The 25,997-nt window shown below is 44.2% G+C and overlaps 1 protein-coding gene across 1 annotated transcript in view; it reads right to left on the bottom strand.

The window, feature by feature from the left end:
- Positions 1-24,197: 24,197 nt before the first annotated feature.
- The window catches only part of LOC308328292 (attractin-like protein 1), a gene marked incomplete at both ends in the record, with an annotated part of 127,152 nt that continues 125,352 nt past the window's right edge, over positions 24,198-25,997 (bottom strand). The window contains one exon of the mRNA XM_080782061.1: positions 24,198-24,221. Coding sequence (XP_080638187.1) covers positions 24,198-24,221 — 24 coding nt within the window. The remainder of the gene's footprint in view (positions 24,222-25,997) is intronic.

Raw genomic sequence — 25,997 nt, 5'->3', positions numbered from 1 at the left:
CTGAACTCCAGGCTGCATGAACAGTGCTCGAGCGCTCAGTTTTCTGCCCCCCTCAATGTCGCAAATCTTGCGCATTCACTTCAACTTCAATGGCTCTTCTGCACAGCGCAGCAATAGTTTTGCTTTGCGCTTGCGTTAGTCAAAACTAAAAGCGAGTGACAGTGAGACGAGCATGTCGACCGTAGCAATGAATGGAGACCTATTTGGAATGATTAAATCCATTATTGGCCTGGAGAAAGTTACAGCCGCTCCGCCTCCTCCCCCTCCCTGGCACGGTACAATTAGCCATGTGCTATATGACGTTTTGTTTACCCTGCGACAGGGACTGAAGGAAACAATGTCTTAAATAATAAAATAAAACATTAAATACCATGTTTGGGTTTATTCAACTAAGGTACTGTTACCATAGGCGTGGTGTGACTGACCAATGTTTTGTTTTTTAACTGACATACATTCCACCATAGCAAGGTATGTATAAGGTATTATGTGTTGGGGCCTTTGAAGATTGTTGTTTAAACTGGATTAAGGCATTATATGCCGTATGGTATATATATAATATACCATTACATTTACCACGTTAACTGTTCCTGGTGCCACATTGTTTAATGGCATGAAAAGATACTCTTTAAAAAAATAAGAACGCCATCCATTGCCTTAATGAGTAACTTACCATATTGTGCTGAATATAAGACTATTTATTTTGTTATCGGGGACGGGGACTAGACTAATTGAATTTCAATGTACTTTTTTCTCTAATTAGTCTTGAAAAATGGGGTTCATCTTATTATTGGAGTAGTCTATAATCGGCACAATGCAGTATTAAAAAAAAAAAAAAAACAGGAGCGGGATGGGAGTGGGAGTCATCTCGAGTGGGAGCGGGATGGGATCAGGAGTCATTCTACAGGAGTGGGACAGGACAGGATTTTTATTTTTACCCTGGTCCAGGATTGGGACAGGACAGGATTTTTTCTGTGGGAGTGGGACAGGACAGGAGTGGAAATCCACTCCCGTGTCAGTCTCTAATGTGAACGGATGTTTATTAAAAATAGCAAATCTACAAGCGCACAACGCATCATAGCCTGATGCGTCGGTTTTATTTATCTAAAATACTGGGTCAATTGTCTGACTTTGATTGCTTAAAGTATATAAAATGGTGTAGCCTACTGCAGCTATTTACAACACAATGTAAAAGCATTGGTCTAAAACTACATAGCCTATATCCATTGAAAACTCAGTTAGCCTACTAGTTACTTTTTAGATTGTATTATTACAAAACATACACTAAACAACTTAGTACTACATTTCTTTACTTTAACTCAAGTAAAACAGTGTGTCCACTCAACTGTCATTGACAGGTAACCTAGTGGGGGAGTGATTAGTGGGTGGGGGAGTGATTATGCAAGACATTAGGGGTGTGGACAAGCATCTATTGTCACACCCATTCCAGAGGTGCTAAAATCTGAAGAATCTTTGAAGGGAAATTTCTCTACTTTGCATCTGTATCTTTTATCCGTTTCAACAAGTTTTAGATGGTCATATCTCCTTCAATTATTGTCCAATTTCATTGAATGATACATCATATGAAAGCTTACATTCTGTACTTTAATAATCTGTAATAATCTGTAATCTGTAAAAATCGAGTTGAGGACCAAAGTGCTGGCCTGTGTCACATTATTATATACAATTAACACACACGCACACACACACACGTCTACACGTCACACATGTATACGGTGTTATTCAGCACACACAAACACACGGCCTCTCATATAATTATGGTTGTGTGTATTCCCTGAAAGAAGTTCACCGTGCACACTTTCACCTCATCAGTATAACACACTTACAGTATACAGTAGGATATACAAACATGCTCATGCACACTTGCGCATAAACAAACACGTACACACGCGCATGCATGCACGCACGTACGTATACGTAAGTGCACGCACGCACGCACGCACAAACACACGCGCACACAGTATTGGGTAGCTGTAATGGGCTTGTTTGCTTGCTCAGCTAAATGTGAAACTGGCACTAAACTATATGAGATGGACAGAGAGAGAGAGAGAGAGAGAGAGAGAGAGAGAGAGAGAGAGAGAGAGAGAGAGAGACAGAGTCAGAGTCAGAGTCAGAGACAGAGTCAGAGACAGAGACAGAGACAGAGACAGAGACAGAGTCAGAGTCAGAGACAGAGACAGAGACAGAGTCAGAGTCAGAGTCAGAGACAGAGACAGAGACAGAGACAGAGTCAGAGTCAGAGACAGAGACAGAGACAGAGACAGAGACAGAGACAGAGTCAGAGACAGAGACAGAGACAGAGACAGAGACAGAGACAGAGACAGAGTCAGAGACAGAGACAGAGTCAGAGACAGAGACAGAGACAGAGACAGAGACAGAGACAGAGACAGAGTCAGAGTCAGAGTCAGAGACAGAGACAGATCAGACTGAACAGTACAGTACAGTACAGTACAGTACAGTACAGTACAGTACAGTACAGTACAGTACAGTACAGTACAGTACAGTGCCCAGCTTATGCCAGGACTTGGGGTTTGAAGCAGATCCTAATTTTGGAGACCAGTTGATCGATATTGTAAAAAAAAAAGGAAAAAAAAGTCTGATCAAAAAAAAAAACACACCCGTTTGAACTCAGTGGTGCAACTCCCCTCTCCCTCTCTCTCTCTCTCTCTCATTAGCTGGCAACAGTGCAGCACTGTCTCTCTCTGTTTCTGCATGGCACAACAGCGCCCCTACTGGTACTCATTATACTGGTGCTCATTAACCAACACATGGGTTAACCACACATACGGACATTGCTGTGCCTTGGAGTGGTTGCACCGCTCAAAATAAATATATGCATATTTTATATATAAACCACTGTCAAGCTGGCATCCCAGAAGATTTCCCCTAACTTAAAAAAAAGAAAATGTTGTAATTTATTGTCGCTTTTTACTTTTTCTCCCGACCCCAGCTTCCATCTCCCAAACAAAGGCCAATGTGTTTGTTGTGTATAAACGTTCAACAAATCCAGATGTGTTATGTATGTATGTATTATAGGACTGAGAGTGCTCTGAGCAAAAATAATTGTCATTGTATTTATACTCTGTATCTATACACATGACAAATAAACCTGAACCTGAATCATACCCCTCACTCAGGCGACCCAGCCCGGGGGTTGATGAAAGAAATCCCGACTTACGTGCCAAGTAGCTACACCCTTCGATCAGTCCATCAGGGAATGAGCATTAAGGCCACACAATCTGTTGCTCCGGAACTATACTATTCTGGCGCGTGGAAGGACTATATAGGCTCCGTGGGTTGACTCCTGACCGGGCCCCACGCCTCCTACGTCTCACCAGGCCCCAGGACCTGTGCGTTGTTCCACCAGACTCCCAGTATATACCAGGCACTGCATTCAGGAGTGGTGGACTGTATAATGGCCGCTCCTAAAGGCCTCACCCAAAGGCTTTGTTGCAGGCTTCCTTCCTCACGGAGAAGGACACTGCAGGCTGGGGGGGGGCCGGCGCTATTATAGCCCATACTGCTACATTCCCGGCTGTCACCCGTCTCTCTCCGGTGGTGGTCTAATATATATTCTATTTATATTCCGTCTAACTTTATATATATGGACATGCGTTGGAAACTATAAGCCAACACCTGGTGAACTTTGACGGTTTTGGCTCATGCTAGTCGTGGATAATGTGTATCAGGCCTATACTACACACAACGCCGCGCGGGAGGGAGAGAGCATGAAACGTTTCTCTTTATATGGTTTATGGTTCAGCCCGGGTCAAACGTGTCCCTCCGTGTGTGCGTTTGTTCTCCGTTGAATTACGACGGCGAGGAGATGGAGAAACATGCAGGCCGTCATGGTGCTCATGCCAAAACGTTGTTTTACAACCTTGACCTTTAACGACCCAAACGTTTATCATCTCTTCGGGGGGGGGGGGGGGGGGGGGGGCATGGCAGCCTATATATATACTATGATCGTTCTGAGATTTGTCTATTCACGATAATAATATAATAATAATAAGAGCCTTTAATGGGTTTAATTATTTCTGGGGCCTTTTCATTTGAAACTCATTTTGAACTATGTTTTTCAATAACCTTTTTTTGTATAGCAGCACACTGTGTTGTGTGCACAATAGTATGATTCCCAACCTTTCTATATGCAGTATAGCTATCGAGCAATGGTACGCATAGTGCGTGCGTGCGTGCGTGCGTCGTTTGCTTTGATTGTTATACACACTTTAATACCGGTCGAGGTTCACATTGTATTCTTTCGGGACAAAAGGTTACACTGGTTTCATGCGAGTTCCATCGCCCAGCTCTTATTGTCGACGACAGGTATATATATACGCTTTTGTCTCGGTATGTTTTCTGTCAACATTATAGACAGAAGGGGCTGAGAGCATGCTGTGTGCACCACTCAGTTCACACAGGTGTGTTTTTTTTAGATAGATAGAATAGACACCACACCACCATGACCAAAAGGGCGCGCAAAAAGCTGTTTTCATCACAGAGCACTTTGAAGAGTCGAAAATAGTTTAATTTGACTCGAAATGTGCTCATGACATAATGGATAACCGTTTATCAGCATGCCCAATCACCACAGGTCACAAAATGCCCGAGCTGATGGTCTTGCCACAGTATATTTATGCCCCACTATCGGCTCCCGAGGAGGTGGGGTGCATACGTTGGCTAGACATACTAACTAACTAACTAACTAACTAACTAACTAACTAACTAACCAAGGGTTTTGGGTGGGGTGTCCGACTAATGCCTGTCGGACTGTTAGTACATGGAACCAAACACATGCACCCCCCCGAGGCTTTTGTTGAGTGGTGCAACCACTCCTTACGGAGCTATGTGTGGGTGGCTGGCTGGGTGGGTGGGTGGGTGGGTGGCTGGGTGGGTGGGTGCCTGGCTGGGCATGAGCACGAAAACAGCATGGTTGTTTTTCACCACCTGTGCGCAACCTTTAACACACACACACACACAAACACACACGCACGTATTAACTGTATATATGATGCTTTCGGGTGTGCCAGTACAGTACAGCGACAGTACGGTATACAGTAGACGCCCCGCGGAGCGCCCCCTTGTGGCCCCTATATATATATATATATATATTTTTTTTTTTTTTGGGGGGGGGGTCCCAGATATAAATGGCATTAAATGGGGGTCAGTAGCCTATATGCATGTCAAACTGGGCATCCCTTTCAAATGGGGTCTTATACCCTGAAAATGAATTTTCAGGGCAAGACCTCGACCTCGTACGTGCGGACTCGGCCCCTAGCCTGGTACCCCTATAGTCAAAATATGGCCCTTGAGGAAAATTAATTGGGGAACCCTGCAGTAGAGGGGACCCCCATAAGGTAACTCTGTCATTTCTCAACCGGCTCGCCGAAACCGGCCCGCCCCCCCTGGGCGCGTTCCTGAATCCTGGGGGGGTCACACAGTTTTTTTCCATTTTAAGCAGAAAAGGCGCCCACAGCATTTTGTATTCAGAAAAGGTGGCTATTGCTAACACAGTCATTTAATAATAATAATAATTATTATTATTCAAATTAAAGCCAATTTTTACGTAGTTACACGCCAGTGTCTCGCATGCAAAATACCCAATCTAAGCTCACAACACATCACAATTAGGCTAAATAAAAGTTGTGCACCTATAATAATGATCGCCTTTGTGCCGTAATATCCCCCATGCCGTCGGAATGCCAAGCGCAAAACAGAACAATCACAGTTAGTTGGCCCTGCTGGAGTTTGTACTGTATGTGCTTCCATTTCATAATTCATGCACTCTCTCTCACTGCCTTTGCCAAACTCTTGACCAAAGTGAAATACGACTAATACTCCTCCTTGCCTGAACCGTACCTGAACCGTATACTCTCTCTGTTTGTTCTGCCAAGCTGAGACTGACTGAGAGAGAGAGAGAGAGAGAGAGAGAGACACAGAGAGAGAGACACAGAGAGAGAGAGAGAGAGAGAGAGAGAGAGAGAGAGAGAGAGAGAGAGAGAGAGAGAGAGAGAGAGAGAGAGAGAGAGAAAGATTTGAAAAGATCAAGACAGATTAATGGGAGTGTGAGAGACAAAGAGAGCGAGGGAGAGTGTGTGTGTGTGTGTGTGTGTGTGTGTGTGTGTGTGTGTGTGTGTGTGTGTGTGTGTGTGTCAGTTTGCTCAGCTGAGCGCTGCAGGTGGTTCATATCCCAGCAACATAATAATGTCTGATGTGTGATCAGGTTCTGCGTCCTCGCGATGAAAAATACTTTTTGTTAAAGTGCAAACAGAACATGAAGAGATATGGGTTTGTTTTTGCCTGCTTAGTGTTGACAGAGGTGTGAGTTATTGAGTTAATAACACTGGTGTGTGTGTGTGTGTGTGTGTGTGTGCGCATGCATTTATGTGTGTGTGTGTGTGTGTGTGTGTGTGTGTTTGTGGGCGCTCATGCATTTATGTGTGTGTGCGTGCGTGCGTGCCTCTGCGTTTGTGTGCGTGTGTGTTTGCGTAAGACGTGCCTGCCTCGCAGAGACAGGCCCGTCTGTAATGTCTGTGACTGTAATGTCTGTGACTGTATAATGTCTGTGACTGTAATGTCTCTGTGACTGTAATGTCTCTGTGACTGTAATGTCTCTGTGACTGTAATGTCTGTGACTGTAATGTCTGTGACTGTAATGTCTGTGACTGTAATGTCAATTAAGAAAAAGCCAACTTATAGAGTAGAGGCCCTTGTCTGCAATAACTGCAAGTGACTGATGTGTGTGGCTCTACTGTCTACATTGTGTGCGTGTGCGTGTGTGTGTGTGTGTGCACGGCGCACGCGTGATACATATTCACAGAACATTATAGAGTGCCTTTTTCTCCTCACCTTCTCCCGGGTGACGAGATTGGAGCATTTTGTAATGTCTGATGCCGGCAGGAGTGTGTGTGTGTGAGTGTGTGTGAGTGTGTGTGTGCGTGCGTGCGTGCGTGCGGCGCAGTGCGTGCAATCCACTAATCTGTCCTCTGACTGTACGCGTGTATCTCCAACCAGCAAACACACAGCCCATTACTTCCAGGTGCTATAAATATTCTTTATCTGTTTCCCTGTCATTACACCCCCCCTCCCCTACTCCCCCTCCACTCTCGCTCCTTCCGCCCCCTCCCCCCTCCACCCCCCCCCCCCCAACCCGCCCTCCTCCTCCGGCCCTATTAAATCCCGCCAATTGGGGAATAAACACGCCACACATTTGAACATTAGATATGAAATTGATTCATTCCTTTTGCCTTAAATAGCATTATGAAAGCTGCGAGCACGTCGTTTATCAGCCGGTGGGCGCGCCGCCGCGGCTGCCCTGCCTCCTCCTCCTCCCCGGCGCAGAGCGTATACGTGCGGATGCTAAGCGGGGCCCTGCACAGCCTTGACGGCTTTACGACGCCACGCGGCAGCGGCGGGCGGGGGGGGGGTTTATGGAAGCCTGTGGAACACGTTCCATTTTGCGCTCATGACTCGCTCCGTGTTTTGTAACACCATGCATAACCCCAAGCAGACAAGACCAGACCGGACAGAGGGGACAAGACCAGACCAGACCAGACCAGACCAGACCAGACCAGACAAGACAAGACAAGACAAGACAAGACAAGACAAGACAAGACAAGACAAGACAAGACCAGACAAGACCAGACAAGACAAGACCAGGCAAGACCAGGCAAGACCAGACAAGACAAGACAAGACCAGACAAGACCAGACAAGACCAGACAAGACCAGACAAGACAAGACAAGACAAGACAAGACCAGACAAGACCAGACCAGACAAGACAAGACAAGACCAGACAAGACCAGGCAAGACCTAGCCTCGGAAACCCAGACGTTTTTATTTCCAGGGAGAAAAGAAAGTCTGGGTCTGAGTCCACTTCAATTCGGCATAGAGTAGCGCAAATATTGCTCACTCTCTGCTGATTTCTGATTGTCTGCACCTTTGTAAAATTTACATACACACGCACACATGTACACACGCGCTCCTCTCTCTCTCTCTGTCGCTCTAAGTAATTAGTCTCATGTCGCGCAGCTGCATATATTGTCCCGGCGGATCCTGCCGGGAGCTGCCTATGCCATATAAAGCATAGGTGAGTTCCAGGCTAGGCAAGACCAGACAAGACAAGACAAGACAAGACCAGACAAGACAAGACCAGACAAGACAAGACCAGACAAGACAAGACCAGACAAGACCAGGCAAGACAAGACCAGACAAGACCAGACAAGACAAGACCAGACAAGACCAGACAAGACAAGACAAGACAAGACAAGACAAGACAAGACAAGACAAGACAAGACAAGACAAGACAAGACAAGACAAGACCAGACAAGACCAGACAAGACAAGACAAGACCAGACAAGACCAGACAAGACAAGACAAGACAAGACAAGACAAGACAAGACAAGACAAGACAAGACCAGACAAGACCAGACAAGACAAGACAAGACCAGACAAGACCAGACAAGACAAGACAAGACAAGACAAGACAAGACCAGACAAGACAAGACCAGACAAGACCAGGCAAGACAAGACCAGACAAGACCAGACAAGACAAGACAAGACAAGACAAGACAAGACAAGACCAGACAAGACCAGACAAGACAAGACAAGACCAGACAAGACCAGACAAGACAAGACAAGACAAGACAAGACCAGACAAGACCAGACAAGACCAGACAAGACCAGACAAGACCAGACAAGACCAGACAAGACAAGACAAGACAAGACAAGACAAGACCAGACAAGACCAGACAAGACCAGACAAGACCAGACAAGACAAGACAAGACAAGACACGACAAGACAAGACCAGACAAGACCAGACAAGACCAGACAAGACCAGACAAGACGGGACAGACGGGACAGACGGGACAAGACAAGACAAGACCAGACAAGACAAGACAAGACAAGACAAGACAAGACAAGACAAGACAAGACAAGACAAGACAAGACAAGACAAGACAAGACAAGACAAGACAAGACAAGACAAGACAAGACAAGACAAGACAAGACAAGACAAGACAAGACAAGACCAGACCAGACCAGACCAGACAAGACAAGACAAGACAAGACAAGACAAGACAAGACAAGACAAGACAAGACAAGACCAGACCAGACAAGACCAGACAAGACCAGACAAGACCAGACAAGACCAGACAAGACCAGACAAGACCAGACAAGACCAGACAAGACAAGACAAGACAAGACAAGACAAGACCAGACAAGACCAGACAAGACCAGACAAGACCAGACAAGACAAGACAAGACAAGACACGACAAGACAAGACCAGACAAGACCAGACAAGACCAGACAAGACGGGACAGACGGGACAGACGGGACAAGACAAGACAAGACCAGACAAGACAAGACAAGACAAGACAAGACAAGACAAGACAAGACAAGACAAGACAAGACAAGACAAGACAAGACAAGACAAGACAAGACAAGACAAGACAAGACAAGACAAGACAAGACCAGACAAGACCAGACAAGACCAGACAAGACAAGACCAGGCAAGACCAGACCAGACCAGACAAGACAAGACAAGACAAGACAGACCTAAATAAAGTAAAGAGCGAGAGAAAGAAATAAAGGGAGATGAAAAGAGACGAGAGAGAGCGAGTACAGGAGGAGAGGCTGCACGCACGCATGACGCGAGGCTGTATTTAACAACGGCTAAAAATATAATTCATCCGAGGCAAAGCCTGCACTAATCCTGCCTCGTCGTGTAAACATTTAACCCATTCTGACCTGAGATCAGATTCATACGAGGTTTCCACTGGACACACACTGGTCTGATTAACCCATTCTGACCTGAGATCAGATTCTAAAAATGTCAGTCGTTCTTCGATTTTTCAAAAATAGCAGACCTACAAGCTCGTATCGCGCCACTCGGTGGCGCGATATGAGCTTGTAGATCTGCTATTTTTCAATAGCTAAAGCATAACATGATGCTAACACCAAAATGGGTGCCAGGTCAGAATGGGTTAAAGCCACACATTTCGTTCAATTTATATTCGTGGTGGCAGAGTGGAACGGTACAAAATGATAGGTTGCGTCACTGCGTGTCACTCACAGCTGAAATGATTGCTTCCTCGATCCCCCCCGTCCGTCCGTCCGAGGTCAACGTAATCAAAGCTATGTTAGTGTCCTGTGTGACCGACCGACCGGCACATTTGTATTCCGAAGTTCAGCTCATTTACTCAGTCGCTATGGGAAGGTGGTCGGCCTCATGTTCATTTCAGCCCTATGTTCTCTCAGGGTAATAATGGTTGGGGATGGGAGTTAACAGGGTTTTGGTTATATACAGTATAGGGCCAGTCAATCTAAGATTTGACCCAAAATAAATTGCAAAAGTATAATCGTTCGAGGTTTTTTTTATTTTTATGAACCTTCGGTTCATCCAAATAACATATTTAAAAAAGATTGAGTGAGGGGTGCTAATATATTAAAGTTTAACTCGTGTTTGTAAAACAAACGGTGACAAAAACAAACATTATATTCTTTTTTAATGTTAATGGTATTTAAGTGTTTGTGTTAGGGACAAGATGACGTACATTCTCCCTTCATTGTTATTAAAACAAACATTGAACTAAAAACTAAACATTAAACCTGTATATAGGAGTGGATCATTGTAAATGTACGTAGGGGTTGAAAGTTGGAGTTGGCAAAATAAACCCTAAATATGCTTTAAGAAGTACGTAATGTGTCAAACTAGGGGGTTTTAATGATTCCGAATCCATTCCAATCATTAGTTTTGTACGAAAGTAGTAGTTTTTTTGGGCTAAAAACGTCCATAGTCTCTTGCCCAAATGTGCCCAAATGCGATGAGGTCAGCCAAGAAGTGGCTATATGGCCTAATAATGGCCGAACACAAGAGTTCTCAGCAGGTCCGAAAATTAAGGCCAGACCACGCTATATACCACCCTTAGATCTCCATATAAATGGAGCAGTTCTGACATTCCATTGTGTTGATATGACCTCATCAAACCCTGTATACACTCAAGACATGCTCCTTATATGGCCAGTATACAGAATTCATTCCATGTTAATCTGACCCCCCAATGCCAAAGCGCCAGCGCTCGCCCAGCAGTCTGCCGTCATCAACGAGGCGGACGCGTGACCTATAGGAGGTGGCTTCTTATGCCCTTAGGCGTCTATACTGGCATGCATTCAGTCTGGTGCAACAGCTGTGTTTTGGGACAACTTTAACCCTCTAGCACCCAGGGTTGCTTTTTAGCAACAAATTTATTTTAATTAATTACTAAATTATTATTATTTTTTTCTGTTCTTTTTTCACCTGAATGTCATCAGTGATGTTCATTGCAATGCCAATTCAATGCCATTAGTCATGATATTTGCATATGAATACCCCCCACAGAGGCTGAAATTCACACAAATAAAAAATGTTTGGACTCTGTGCGATTTTGAACATTTTTTAACCTAAAACTTTTGACCTTTCACCTAATAAAAGTAGGTAAAATAATTGTAACATATGTTTTTTTGTGATCATTAGAATGTCTAGAACATGTTTTATTCATTATTGTGAAAGATATCCCCCAAATGTAAATTATTAATTTATTATATTATTATATAATTATTATATAATTATTATACATTTTTCATCAAACTTTATTTTTTTTATTTTTTTAAACATCTTTTTTAGTATCAGTGCTAGTAGTACAAAGTAGTAGTAAGGTTGAAATCTATTTTTTGCAAGTAGAAATTAATGCGGGTGTTAGAGGGTTAAAGGAAAAAGGAACCCTTTCCTCAATATTTACTCAAGCGTGCCTTTGTCAAAGAGTAGCTTGGTTCGGTGTGAATCAATAAGGTGTAGGACCCGAGTGCAGAACAGGGATGCGCAGAGGCAGATACTGTACGTCTCAATGCTGGAGGGTTTATTCCAAAATCCACCAGGACACAAGGCAACATGCACGCTTAACAGACAACAATGATCCGACAAAGGACATGAAAGACCAGGGGAGTATATGAATACACAAAGACACGGGTGAACTCAACAGATAATCAACACAATGATTGGCTAAATCACAAGACAAGGTGGAAACACTATACGGGTAACAAAAGCAACAGAGGAAACCAAGGGACCAAAAATACTACAAAACAAAAGCACAACAACAAAACGTCACGTATCGTGACAGTGTGTCGCAACGCGTTGTCAGCTTGTGGATCTGCTATTTTCAGCATATGTAAAATCTGCCATTACGACGGCATCAAGGCCCGTCAAAACGCATTTCAGTCGACTAAATCAACTGTACATTTAAGTCGACTGAAATCTCATGACATTTAGTCGACTGAAACTAGACTAACACTAAAACATTCCGGGTGACTAAAATGTGACAAAAACTAAATGAACACTATTCCAAAGACTATGACTAAAACTTGCTGCCAAAAACAACACTGGCTGGTACAAGGACTACACTAAGGTTCGAGAGAGACGGTGCCCTGCTATATAGCGACATCGGAGGGAAGCCGGCGTTCCTCCTCCAATGGACGGGCCGGTTCCCCTGCCCCCGCGCCTGTCAGGAAAGATCTGTGCAGGCTCCCACGTCGGCCTCGACAGCCACACCGAGGCTCCGACCCGAAGCACGCGTCATCGTCGTACACGATGGACAGCTAAGATGTATATAGATTACATACTGTGTGTGTGTGTGTGTGTGTGTGTGTGTGTGTGTGAGAATGGGAGCTTTTGAGAGACCCTCAAAGCTCCCATTCACATATACAGTACCTATACACTATGAGTGGTGACCATTTCACTACACTATGCCAAATCAAACGCTTTATGTGGTTACAGGGGGAGGCAGTTTAGAGACCAGGATTACTGCATGTTTTTTGTGAGGGTATAGCTACCCTATAGGGGACACGGGGAGAACATGCAAACTCCACACAGAAAGGCCCTTTCGCCAACCCCCGCCTCGGGTATATGGGCACTGACATCTTCTATTCTTGAAAATGTGTGTGTGAGAGCGGCTGATTTAGAAGACATATTGACTCAGGTCTTATAACTAGATGAAAATATGAAAGCATGCCCAAGCAAACAAGAGTATACAGTATAATAGAATTACAAAGATATGTTTGAAGGCTTTTGCTTTCAAATTTAGCGAAAAGCAATAGGGCCTTCATACAAAAGGCCCTCTCCTTGGGAAATGAACGCTGTGTTGTTATCTCGTTCCTGTTATCCCGTTCTTCAAAGGAGGAGACGAGATGGGACTTTTCTGTCCACAGGGAAGTTCCAAAATAAAGCAGACAACAGAAAGCCACTACTCGGCATCAGAAGACACATGCAGGACCACAGCTGCAGCATATTATAGCTTCTGGTTCATATCTTCTGGCCCACATTTTCAAAACACATAAGTCACATAAAAGTTGTTCCCCCAACATAGTTGGGTAATAAAACAAGCGACTAAACCAATCCCACATCTGTCGGTATAGACTAAAACACAAACGCGACAATGACAAGCAGCTGAAATGTATTATTTCTCTTCTCTTCTCTTCTCTTCCGTCCCTCTAGTTCGCTGGACTGCTGGAGTCCGTTTTTAGGCGTGTGTTACTTATCCCATTCTGAACGGGAACCCATTTTGGTGTTAGGGTCACGTTATGCTTTAGCTATTGAAAAATAGCAGATCTACAAGCTCATAGCGCGCCACCGAGTGGCGCGCTATGAGCTTGTAGGTCTGCTATTTTTGAAAAATCGAAGAACGACTGACATTTTTTAGAATCTGATCTCAGGTCAGAATGGGTTAAACAGACCAGTGTGTGTGTCCAGTGGAAACCTCGTATGAATCTGATCTCAGGTCAGAATGGGTTAAAAGAGCGGATGTGCCCCGTTGATGTATAGATCCACATAGCGTTACAGCTGGGAGCCAGAGTCGGGTTGGGGGAAACATGATTTCCCCCAAGCTGGTACTTATAACTTTGTAAAAAAACAATTGACGATGTTGAAGACGCCTGGTTTAAGTCCCATTTTGACCCGAGGACGATTTGAGTTTAAAATATGAATATATATATATATATTCAAAGATTTACGCCACATTTTCACGATTTTTCAAAAATAGCAGACCTACACGAGCTCGTAAGCGCGCCACTAGTTTTTCAATAGCTAAAGCATAACACGATGCTTGATTTGAAACACCAAAAGGGGTTCCCGTTCAAAATGGTTTAAAAGATAAAATACTCGGTGTATAACACTGTTTGTGTTCAGACAATCATTGCGAACGCAGTGAGCACTAACTATGAGACCTAGCAGAACATGTCTGTCTGTCTGTCTGTCTGTCTGTCACGCTGTAACACCGCCTGCCCGCCACCAGAGGGCGCAGCTGTATCACACACAAAAAAACACACACACACACACACACACACACACACACACACACACACACACACACACACACACACACACACACACACACACAGTCACATACACACAAAGCTGGGTTCGCTTCCCGCGTTTGCGCGTCTTACTTGTACAGTATATATACAACAATGTTTCGCAGCCGGGCTTTTGTATAGGCGACCACAAATATGACCTTGTTCCTCTAATCGGTTTTCTGTGACGTTATTTGGTGAAGAAATTTAGAATTTCACACAAAGTACTGTGACTATAATTACGTAGCAGGAGATAGAGAGAGGAAGACGCAGGTCTCTCCCAAGATGCTGTGGAGCAAATTCATCATCATGCATTTAGGCAAAGTCTTAACTAAATATAGCAGTTAAAGCTGCTATAAGCAATATGTCAACATTTTAATGACCTTAATGTTTTATTCAGACAGCCAGCAATGGGTAGAACGCTCCCAAAAAAAACATTTAGTCTCTGTGACACATCTATAGGGGCCGCGATCTGCATTCAAACATGTTCCTAGAAGCTTTGTCATTGGTCGCAATGACTAACCAATCAGGAAGCAGACAGGCAAATCGACCAATGACAAAGCTTCTAGGAAAATCTTTGAATGCAGATTGTGCTCCCTAGATGTGTCACAGCGTTCTACCCATTAATGAAAAGGTCATTAAAATTTTGACATAATTATTGCTTTTATAGCATGCTTTAAGTGTGTGTTTGAGCTGAGAAAGCATGAAAATCCATGTAAACATCGTGAAGCCCCTTTTTCAAGGGAACCCTGAGGGTTTTTACTGTGGCTGGAGAACTCGACCGCTGTACGTAATTAACCCATTCTGGGGTTTTAACTAAGAATTACGCTAAGAATTACGCTCATAAGTGGCACGCTACGAGCTTGTAGCTCTGCTATTTTTGAGAAATCGTCGAAAAAGTGCCTCAAGCCACTGATATAGAAACATGAGGTTTTTCAAGAAAAACGTCAGGCCTGTGAAAGGGTTATAAGAGAGCGTTTATATTTGTCCTGATGCCTCCGTGTAAAAGCTTGTTGCCTTTCAACTGATACACGCTCAGAGAAACACATGATGACTGATGACATAACATCCCCCCCCTTTGATCCCTCTTTCATTGTCTTTATACATAACGACGATAAAAGTCCTGCCTACGCTTCGGCCTGGCGTTCGCCCCCCCGGTGTCACAATTGCACGCGAAGACTGTTTGAAGCCAAAGGCAGCGTCTTTGAAGGGGAAAAACCATGAGTAGAGCTGCAGTTAAGAGTTCATTCCTGATGCGTTCCGGGGGGGAGAATTCCCCTCTTCACACAAAATGTATATGCAAATGCATGTGTAAACACACAGACACACACACACACCCACACACACGCACCGAATAAAACATGCGCACACGAGTCAAATATCCACAGACGCGCAGTCGCACGCATGCACATGAAGAGCTAGAGCGTGGGATCGCCCTATATATCCCCTCGTCCCCAAAGGAGCCATGAGTTAAAAGGGTTTGTGGCTTTTGTTTTGAACAACATGGGCCATGTGGACCGTAGCTTCCGACCGCAAACTCAGCAGGGGGACGCGTTAGGAAATGACCACTTATACACAAGCGTTATGTTTACTTGCAGGGAACAACATGTGGTCACAAGACATGGGCTCAAGCGTTATTATGGTGTGCGTGTGTGTGTGTGTGTGTGTGTGTGTGTGTGTGTGTGTGTGTGTGTGTGTGTGTGTGTGTGTGTGCATGCGCAGGGCTGGACCGGGTCAAACATTCGGGCCCTGGATATTTTGGCCCAGACCAGCCCATGCACCACAACCGCCAAGCAGAGACTCTACGCCGCCCCGCTCTGTCGAGGCACACACAAACAAACAAACAAACAAACCCCAAAGCCCTAATAATATAACACCACTTTTATAACGAAAAACATCCCTCCATGTGTAATTATTTTATTGGGCGGCCCACCGGGCATTTGCCCTGTACGTCAAGTGGCCAGGCCCGTGCGTTTTGGTTTGTGAGTGTGTGTGTGTGTGTGTGTGTGTGTGTGCAGTAGCTATACATGTAGGTATGTGCGTGCCTGTGTGTGGAGGGTAAAGTGAATCACTACAGTTCATGCCCTTAAAGTCCATGCAAGTCAATTTCTCAAATTCTCTCTCCACGCAGCAATGTCTTGATTCTAACCATTGCCACCATTACTCTGTCCTCTTTTAACCTCACTCGTTGCCTTCGGAGCCAAAAACAAAAACCTTGAGAAACCTCCTGGGTGTCAGGCCGGTATAAAGGAATGGTACACCACTGTAGCTAATAATATAATAAGCACTACATGACTACAATACAGCGGAAAAGGAACTTACAATCTGCACCTACAAGTGCTATGTATATCTTGCGCGAAGTTGTGCCTGCACCCCTTATCCCTTTATCCCTTTTCACTATTTTCAAAAGAAACATTTTAAAAGAGTTAAACTATAGCCGATCTACAAGCTCAGAACGTGTCGATGTGTAGGTCGATCAGCTATACGGTATAGTTAAAACTATTTTAAAATGTTTTTCGAGATAGTAAAATATGGCAAAGACGCTCAGGGATGAAGGGCATATAAGGCACGTCAGCTCCTCCACGTCAGCTCGGTTAAAAAGACGTGTGTGTGATGCGTGTGTTGCAGGTTTACTGTCTTAAAACCCATTTTGGGGTGGGAACCCCTTTTGGCGTTAGCGTCTTGTTATGCTTTTAGCTATTGAAAAATAGCAGACCTACACAAGCTCGTAGCGCGCCACTTAGGTCTGCTATTTTTGAAAAATCGAAGAACGACTGACATGGAAACATATAGCTTTTTCAGAAAACTGTCAGGGTGTAGTAGACAATTTCTAGAATCTAATCTCAGGTCAGAATGTCTCTTAACACGGCATGACATGGGGGTGGATGACGGCTCAATTCATTTGGGGGCGTTTGGAGTGTTTTGTTTTCCTTTATATACCGTATACCGTGCGAGGCACAACAGGAACACAACGGGTTGAAACAAGCGGCATGAAAGAAAAAAACGCTCCCTTTTCTCTTGTTTATTATGCCCATTATGCTAAAGCTAAACGCGCGTGTCGCTCTGCGCCAGATGTGGCGTATAATTAACCTCCAACGTTGAAGATATATATCGCGTTCTGCCCCATTGTCTCTCACCTTGAGGAGGTTTTGAAATGGAAACCGGGCCGGGGGGGGGGGGGGGGGGGGGGGTCTTCCAGTGGTGGTGGGGGTATAGGGGGGGAGATAAGGGGAGGTATATACGTGACAGGGTTTGGGTATTATACATCCACCGTTCAGGTGAAACCAACGGAATATAGTGCCGCCGCTCGGCGCTCCAAAGCAGTCACATGAGGCGTCCTGGGGTAAAAAAAAAAAGTAATTAAGCGTAATGTAGATAATGTTTCTTAAACCATTGTCCGTGTGACCTTGAGCTAATTGCCACATGCGGAGATGAGACCGGAGAGAGAGAGAGCTGCGGAGACGAGATAAAGTGCATGTATAGTATAACCCGTTTTAGGCGGTGTTAGCGTCACGTTACGCTTTAGCTATTTGAAAACAGCAGATCTACAAGCAAAAAATAGCAGACCTACAAGCTCGTGTAGTGCGCCACCGAGTGGCGCGCTACACGAGCTTGTATAGGTCTGCTATTTTTTGAAGAATCGAAGAACGGCCGACGTAGAAACATGGCTTTTTCAGAAAACTTCTCATTTTCAGACAGACGTTTTTCAGAATCTGATCTCGGGTCAGAACGGGATAATCTGGTGGGAGTCGGGGGTTTTATTATCGTTGGCTTAGTTTTAGACATTCTACACAACAATGTCTTCGAAATCACGACAGTTTCCCGATAAACTAACCCTATGTTTCTATGTGTCAGCGGTTCTCAAACCCTTTCATGGCCAAGGACCACCTAGAAATATATGCAATTGTTAAAGGTATATTCAGTGATTTCACTCAAAAAAAAACCTTAGGTTTCGTTTTTGCCTTGGGGACCCAAGCTTTCATCCAATCAGGATAGAGAACCAAAAAAACGAAACCTAAGGTTTTTTGACCCCCCCCCCCCCCCCAGGGGTTAACTGGGGACAGGGAGGAACTCCTTATATGGTCAGCACACTCTATAGTAAGGAGGATTATCACAACAAAAAAAAACAAAAAAAAAAGTGATATTTGAATTAAGTGAAATCACTTGAATATACCTTTAAGTAAACTAGTGGACTAGTTTACTAGTCCACTAGTAAATCCACTAGTCGACCTTGTTGGTACTAGTTGACTAGTTTAAATGACTTATACTGGATATGTTGTTTCGGAAGCAAAGATTCTGAGTTAAAAATGTTCTCTCTCTTTCACGGTTTTTCAAAAATAGCAGACCTACAAGCTCGTAGCGCGGCACTCTCATATCGTTACAAATGAATAAATGAACACTGAGGATTTGACGGCATGTTCTTAAAATCTAACGCGTCACCGTGTCCCCTATAGTAAGAGATTCGGAATGTACATATGAATCATGAAAATGCCTGCCAATAACTTTTTCTCAATTTAGAAAAGTTAAGGAACAATCGGGGCTCAACCCCTTTTCATATAACATGATATATTGCATGTAAAAAAGGGGGGAAAAAAATCAGTCACATCTAACTGACGCAGACTGGCAGTAAATATAAGTGCTCGTATATCTTGATAAATGAGAGCCGTTGTTCCTGTGACTTTTCCCTAACCCCCGTGAGAACTCTGGGAGCGTCGAAAATCTCCGGCCGCATCAGTCACGGTCAGCCCACTGTGGTTTTAGAGGTTTGGACAGGGACAGGCCCAAGGGGGTCGGAGTTCATTTCCCACAATGCACCGTTCCCATCAAGGATTATTAATGTGTTGAATGCTGCCCATGCAGCGTTGTTTTTGGCAGCCAGACGTGTATGGTCTCATGAATAGTTTTCACTTAGTTTCAGTCACATTTGAGTCACCTCGAATGTTTTACTGTTAGTCTAGTTTTAGTCGACTGAAACATCGTACGATTTTAGTCGACTAAATCTACGGTTGATTTAGTTACGTCCCCACCAAAGAGGTCCAGGTGTTATTTTGTGCAAAAGCGCATTATTGGCTGTTTCCCCTAACATAAGCCCTCAATGAATTGCATTGAATGGGAATTGAATGGGGCTATGGGGTGCTAATTCGCTTATTTCCATCGCTCAAAATGATAATTTCTTTGTATATATCCTCTAGGGCTGTCAGAACGAATTTCATAATATGAAAGAAATTCGAATATTAAAATATATATATATATTCGAAAGCTAAAATTGCCATTCGAATGGAGCTTTTATCATTTATTAATTCTATTTAATATTTGTATTTTGTTTTATGTTATTTTATCCGCTCACTAAATGTATTGAGTAACGACTCTACCGCTGTGAAATCTCCACGGCCGCTTCCACTGCATGTGAAAAGGTGCACGCCGGTCACGTCGCAGAAGAGGTCATTGATTGGCTAACGTAGGGCCAGATTTCAGGGTAAGCCAATCAGAGACAGTCTACAGGGTGGGCGGGCTTACTGGCTGTTGTAAACAGTAGCACATTTATTCACAGACACACAAACCCTTGTAACACATACATAGATACTAGTATACTACGCAGACAGAAATCGCCGGTAGAACGAAAATCATAATACAGTCTCACGACGCAATTTTATTGCACATCTGTGCTTGCCTTTCATCCACGCTTCTATAGCCTTTTAAATCTCATTTCCCATCCACGGGCACAAGCAAAGTGATATCCGCATCTTCCACCCGTTCTGTGGTGTTGTTTCTGACGAGGGTAGCAACTAGTTAGCATGGGAGCTAACATTAGTTTAACTCTGGTCCATATCGTTAGAAGCCAAGGAGTCCTCCTTAATAACACACTCGATGCTGCGTTTACACGGGCAGACACAGACGAATGCTAATATCATTTGGAGCAGGCCAAATAAATATTCGAAAATTACAAATAATTAAGCAATGAAATTTGAATTGGATTATAGAGGTGAACTGACAGCCCTAATATCCTCTCGTCATAATGTAAATAATATCCCAAGCGGCACACTTTACTACTTCTTTCGATGGAAATAAGCGAACTAGCACAACACCCCATATAGCCCCATTCAATTCCCATTCAATGCAATGCAATTCATTGAGGGCTTATGGTAGGGAAAATAGCCAATAAGGAGTTTTTGCACAACAAAAAAAAACACTTGGACCCCTTTGGTGGAGGACGTAACGACTACAAAGAAAGGTGTAAGAAAGATAAGAAAGCATTCTAGCATGGAATTCTCCTTTAACACTATAGCATGTCTGAGCTAAACTCACTACTATACTCTGACGGCTAAACGGTCAAGAAGACGGTGTTTTTCTCTCTCCCTGCATCTCTTCTAATGCTCTCCACACCTCTCCCGACTTGCCATAATCGTCTTCTATAAATGTCACACTCCAACTAATTCAAGGCAGCGTGCGGTTTCAACTCGACCAGGACGACGACTCGAGTTATTTTTCATTTCAAAGTTTACCAAACTATGATTATATGGTGACTGACGGTGTGAGGAGCGCTATATCGTATCCTATACTCATCTGGCAGGTATATAATCTTTATCTCTTTGAAAACCTTCAGTGCTACGATTGTGCGCGCGGAGGGGGAGGAGACGACAATTACCACATCTTGTGCCCCGTTTCCAAAATGTAATTCTTGCCTGCCCCAAAATGTATAATTCCTGGAAACGCCACTGTATTGGTTGTCACAGTGAGATGAGATTCCCCCTCACTATATATACATGTGCGATGGCTGACGTGTGTACAGCAACACAGGCCATGTGGATGTTATACTCTGTGTCCTTACACAGTCTCGTGCGGCCTCCAAACACTCACACACAGTGTACTGTATACCGACATACTGTACCGACATACTGTACGCAGCATCAACACACTGCACAGCACAGCACGGGGAAAAACCGCAGTCCAAGCCGAAGGTGGGCCTGCCTGGGCCAATGTAGTGTATATTCATTGCGTGTGCGTGCGTGCGTGCACGTGCGTATGTGTGTGTGTGTGTGTGTGTGTGTGCGTACGTGTGCGTGCGTGCGCGTGCGTGTGTGTCAGTCAAAGCAGTGGGATGCCCCAGTAGCAGACCTGTCAATCAGTGTCTCAGTTGGAGCACTGTAAGATGTGTATTGCTTGACTGGAGGATGTGTGTCTGTGTGTGTGTGTGTGTGTGTGTGTGTGTGTTTTGCGTGTGTGTGTGTGTGTGTGTGTGCGTGTGTGTGTGTGTGTGTGTGCGCGCGTGTGTGTGCGCGTGTGTGTGTGTGTGTGTGTGTGTGTGTGCGTGTGTGTGTGTGTGTGTGCGTGCGCACTGCCATGTCTAGTCCCTTGTACTCGCGTGTTTCCCGCTGTGTTTCAGCATGCGCTAACGATCCATGTGATGATTCCGTTCATTTGTGTTATGCACACGCGTGCGTATGTTTGCATATATTATTACGTGCATGTGTATGCAAATATGAAGCTGTTGTAAATGTGTCTGTGTGTGTGTGTGTGCGTGTGTGTGTGCGTGCGTGTCTTCTGCTGACCCGATCTACGGTGTCCTCTTGAACTCCGCCCAACTCCACGGCGACCGAGGCGAACGGGCGGCTGGCCATCTGTTCCCTCTCTCTCATGAGCTGCTACAGAGAGAGAGAGAGAGACAGAGAGAGAGAGAGAGAGAGAGAGAGAGAGAGAGAGAGAGAGAGAGAGAGAGAGAGAGAGAGAGAGAGAGAGAGAGAGAGAGAGAGAGAGAGAGAGAGAGAGAGAGAGAGAGAGAGAGTAAATGGAGAGCGGGTTGGAGAAAAGAGAGGGAGAGGACGAAGTAGAGGTGTGTGTGTGTAGGACGGAAGACAGAGTGAGACAGAGTGAGACAGAGTGAGACAGAGTGAGACATGCAGGCGGAAGAGAAGAGGGAGAGGAGAGAGAGGAGGAGGAGAGGACAGAAAGTTTTTTCATTAACGACAAAAATGGCAGATGGACAGAGACGCGCGCACGCAATAATTTGAAAGAATGACATTTGAATGAAAAGTATACAAAGTCACACACACAGACGCTAAACACCAAAATGCACCCGCAATATGCACTTGTGGCACACGCACACGCACACACAACACGCACGCACACACACACACCAAAGCAGGGCTCAAAAACGCATATAACGAACAGAACAAAAGCCACACATGTATAGCGTCAGAACGAAGCGTACACGGTCTTGTGTGTTTCCGCTCCACCACAGTCATGTTAATGGGCCTTTTTTTGTTTGTTTCCACATTTAGCTGCGGTCGGCGGCCACCTGTTTTCACGCTAAAACAAACTCATTTCGAAGGGGGGGGCGATTATGTGCGCGCCAGGCTCTATAATCATCAGTATATACCGAGGCTTGTTTTGAGTATAAATCTGAGAGGAATCTGCCCGCTGGAATATGCCTGCGTTGGTGGTGCGTGCACGCATATGCATGCACGAACGAACGCACGCACGCACATAGACGCACACAGGAACAAGCAACGCAGATAAGAGCTACGCAGCACTAGATTGTTGTAATGTAGATTATTAACCCATTTAGGACTGAGAAAACGTTTGCTCTGAGAGAATATATATTCAGAAGATTTGTGCCGCGTTTTTTTCGATCTTTCAAAAAATAGCAGACCTATACAAGTTCGTATAGCGGGTAGCGCGCTATGAGCTTGTAGGTCTGCTGTTTTTCAATAGCTATAAAGCATAACATAATGCTTATAGTTAAAACACCAAACCTCTGTTATTTGCTTGCTATACAGTCAGATGGAGAGCGAGAGAAATGAAAGCATACGAGAGAGAAAGAAAAGTCACGCGTTAAACAAAAGAAAACAGTGTGACAGAAACAAAGTATGATGTCCGTCTCTAAAAGAACTTGTCGGTGTCAGTGTACAGGCGCGCCGTGATCACACAGCCCTCTGTAAAGCTGTGTGTGTGTGTGAGCGTACGTACGTAGGCTCGCGCGTGTGTGTGTGTGCGTGCGATTGCTGGGAGCAGGTTGAGCACTGACATTAACTGCAGCCGTCACGTGCTAGCCCATTTTGGGCCGGGAAACCCCTTTTGGTGTTATAGCATCATGTCACGCTTTAGCTATGAAAAATAGCAGATCTACAAGCTCATAGCGCGCCACCGAGTGGCGCGCTATGAGCTTGTAGGTCTGCTATATTTTTGACTGCCAAAAGAAACACAGCTTTTTCAGAAAACTGTCAGGATGTATAGAAGACATTTTTTTTAGAATCTGATCTCAGGTCAGAATGGGCTATAGTTTGGCACACCGCTGTCAGCCTGAGTAAGCTTGAGTGAGTGCTGCAGCACCTGTGGCCACGGCATAGTGCACTCATCCACCACGGCTTAAAGGTTACTTAACGCCTTTAGGCCGGGAACCCCTTTTGGTATGTTTAAAACATTCTGACCTGAGATCAGATTCTAAAAGAAAATGTCTTCTACATCCCGACAGTTTTCTGAAAAGGCTATTATGTTTCTGTGTCAGTCGTTCTTCGATTTTTCAAAAATAGCCAGACCTACAAGCTCGCCATGAGCTTGTAGATCTGCTATTTTTCAATAGCTAAAGCATGACATGATGCTAACACCAAAAGGGGTTCCCACTCAAACATTGTTATAATTTAGCATTGTTATAAATCGTGAAAATGTGGCACAGATCTTTGAATATATATTATTTCAGAGCAAAACATTTTTTAACTCAAAATCTTTGCTTCTGGGAGGAGGGGGGGGGGGTCCCTGGAACAACATATTTTCAGATGCATATTATAATTATGTGGGTCCTTTACATGGAAATGTTTGAGAACGACTGACACATGACGACACAAAAAGAAACACAAAAACACATTTTTTCAAGAAAACTGTCGGGATTTAGACACGACTTTTGTAGAATCGTTCTCAGGTCAGAATGGGTTAACGCCCGCAAATCCGTTCCTCCCACTCTGTTCCCCTCTCTCCTAAAAAAACCTCTGCTTCTCGGGCAGTCGCTGCACGGAGACTCTGCCGTCCCATGTTTACGATAACCGTAACTGTCCAGTGGTGGTATAGGGCATTAAAGGTATATTCAGTGATTTCACTCAAAAAACCTTATAGGTTTCGTTTTTGCCTTGGGGACCCAAGCTTTCATCCAATCAGGATAGAGAGTCAAAAACGAAACCTAAGGTTTTTTGACCCCCCCAGGGGTTAACTGGGGACAGGGAGGAACTCCTTATATGGTCAGCACACTCTATAGTAGAGAGGATTATCACAACAAAACCAAAAAATAAGTGATATTTGAATTAAGTGAAATCACTTGAATATACCTTTAAGTAAACTAGTCCACTAGTAAATCCACTAGTCGACCTTGTTGGTATACTAGTTGACAAGTAAAATATATATTTTTGTATTTATTACATTTTTTCCCCCGATTTTCTAGGCCTCAAGATCAGGTAGATGCTAGTTATAGTCACCAATGTACACAGTTTTTAAATGTACAAATATTTATTAAAAAGAAAAAAATATAATATATAATAGTATAGTTAACCCATTCTGAACGGGAACCCATTTTGGTGTTGGCATCATGTTATGCTTTAGCTATTGAAAAATAGCAGATCTACAAGCTCATAGCGCGCCCACCGAGTGGCGCGCTATGAGCTTGTAGGTCTGGCTATTTTTGAAAAATCGAAGAGCGACTGACATTTTTAGAATCTGATCTCAGGTCAGAATGGGTTATAATCAGACCAGTGTGTGTCCAGTGGAAACCTCGTATGAATCTGATCTCAGGTCAGAATGGGTTAAACAACTAGTCGACTAGTAAACTATAGGCAACTAGTCAACTAGTACAAATGACTAGAAGTGAATGCCCTATATTGACTTCCATTCTGAAGAGGCGGACATTTTGTCCTTTTCTACACCCAAGTACAAAATAAGAGACAATATTGTAATAAAGAAACGTACAATAAATGCATGGAATCTCATGGAATCATGTAAATATGTGGTAGTTCTGTACTGTACTGTATGTAGTCCAGGTGTATACAGTACAACCAAATGTCCGGCATGAAAGGGAGACGTGCAAATATCTGTCGTTATGTCCAAATAAAGCAGACAGACGGCTACGACAGGTTTCCATAACCAGGTGGGTAATGCATTTACAACTAGCATTACACACACGTGACGCACGCACACACACACACACACACACACACACACACACACACACACACACACACGCACACACACACACACACACACACACACACACACACACACACACACACACACACACCACAGTGTTTGCATGCACGTGGTATATAGCCACAGCGTCAAGAGGTGATATAACAACTTCAATTTAGCGTTATAGTTTAGTGCACAGGAAGTCTGTCTCAGTTGTAAACAAGCTACACTATGACACTTTCCCAATTCAAGTTTTTCAAATTAATTCGAAAAAGGAATGGCTCGAAGGTTCATCTCGCAAGTTCCTGCCGAAGGTTCGAGTCCTAAAAACAGGGCTGGGGTACAGCCTTAACACACGCACACACACACGCACACACACACACACACAGACACACACAGCTGCTCAGCCCTGTCATTTCATATCACAACCAAA

The sequence above is a fragment of the Protomyctophum bolini genome, assembly GCF_963924005.1.
Source record: "Protomyctophum bolini genome assembly, chromosome: 14".
Taxonomy (NCBI): Eukaryota; Metazoa; Chordata; class Actinopteri; order Myctophiformes; family Myctophidae; genus Protomyctophum; species Protomyctophum bolini.
The sequence above is the reverse complement of the archived record's forward strand: the minus strand, read 5'-3'. Positions and strand labels throughout refer to the sequence as shown.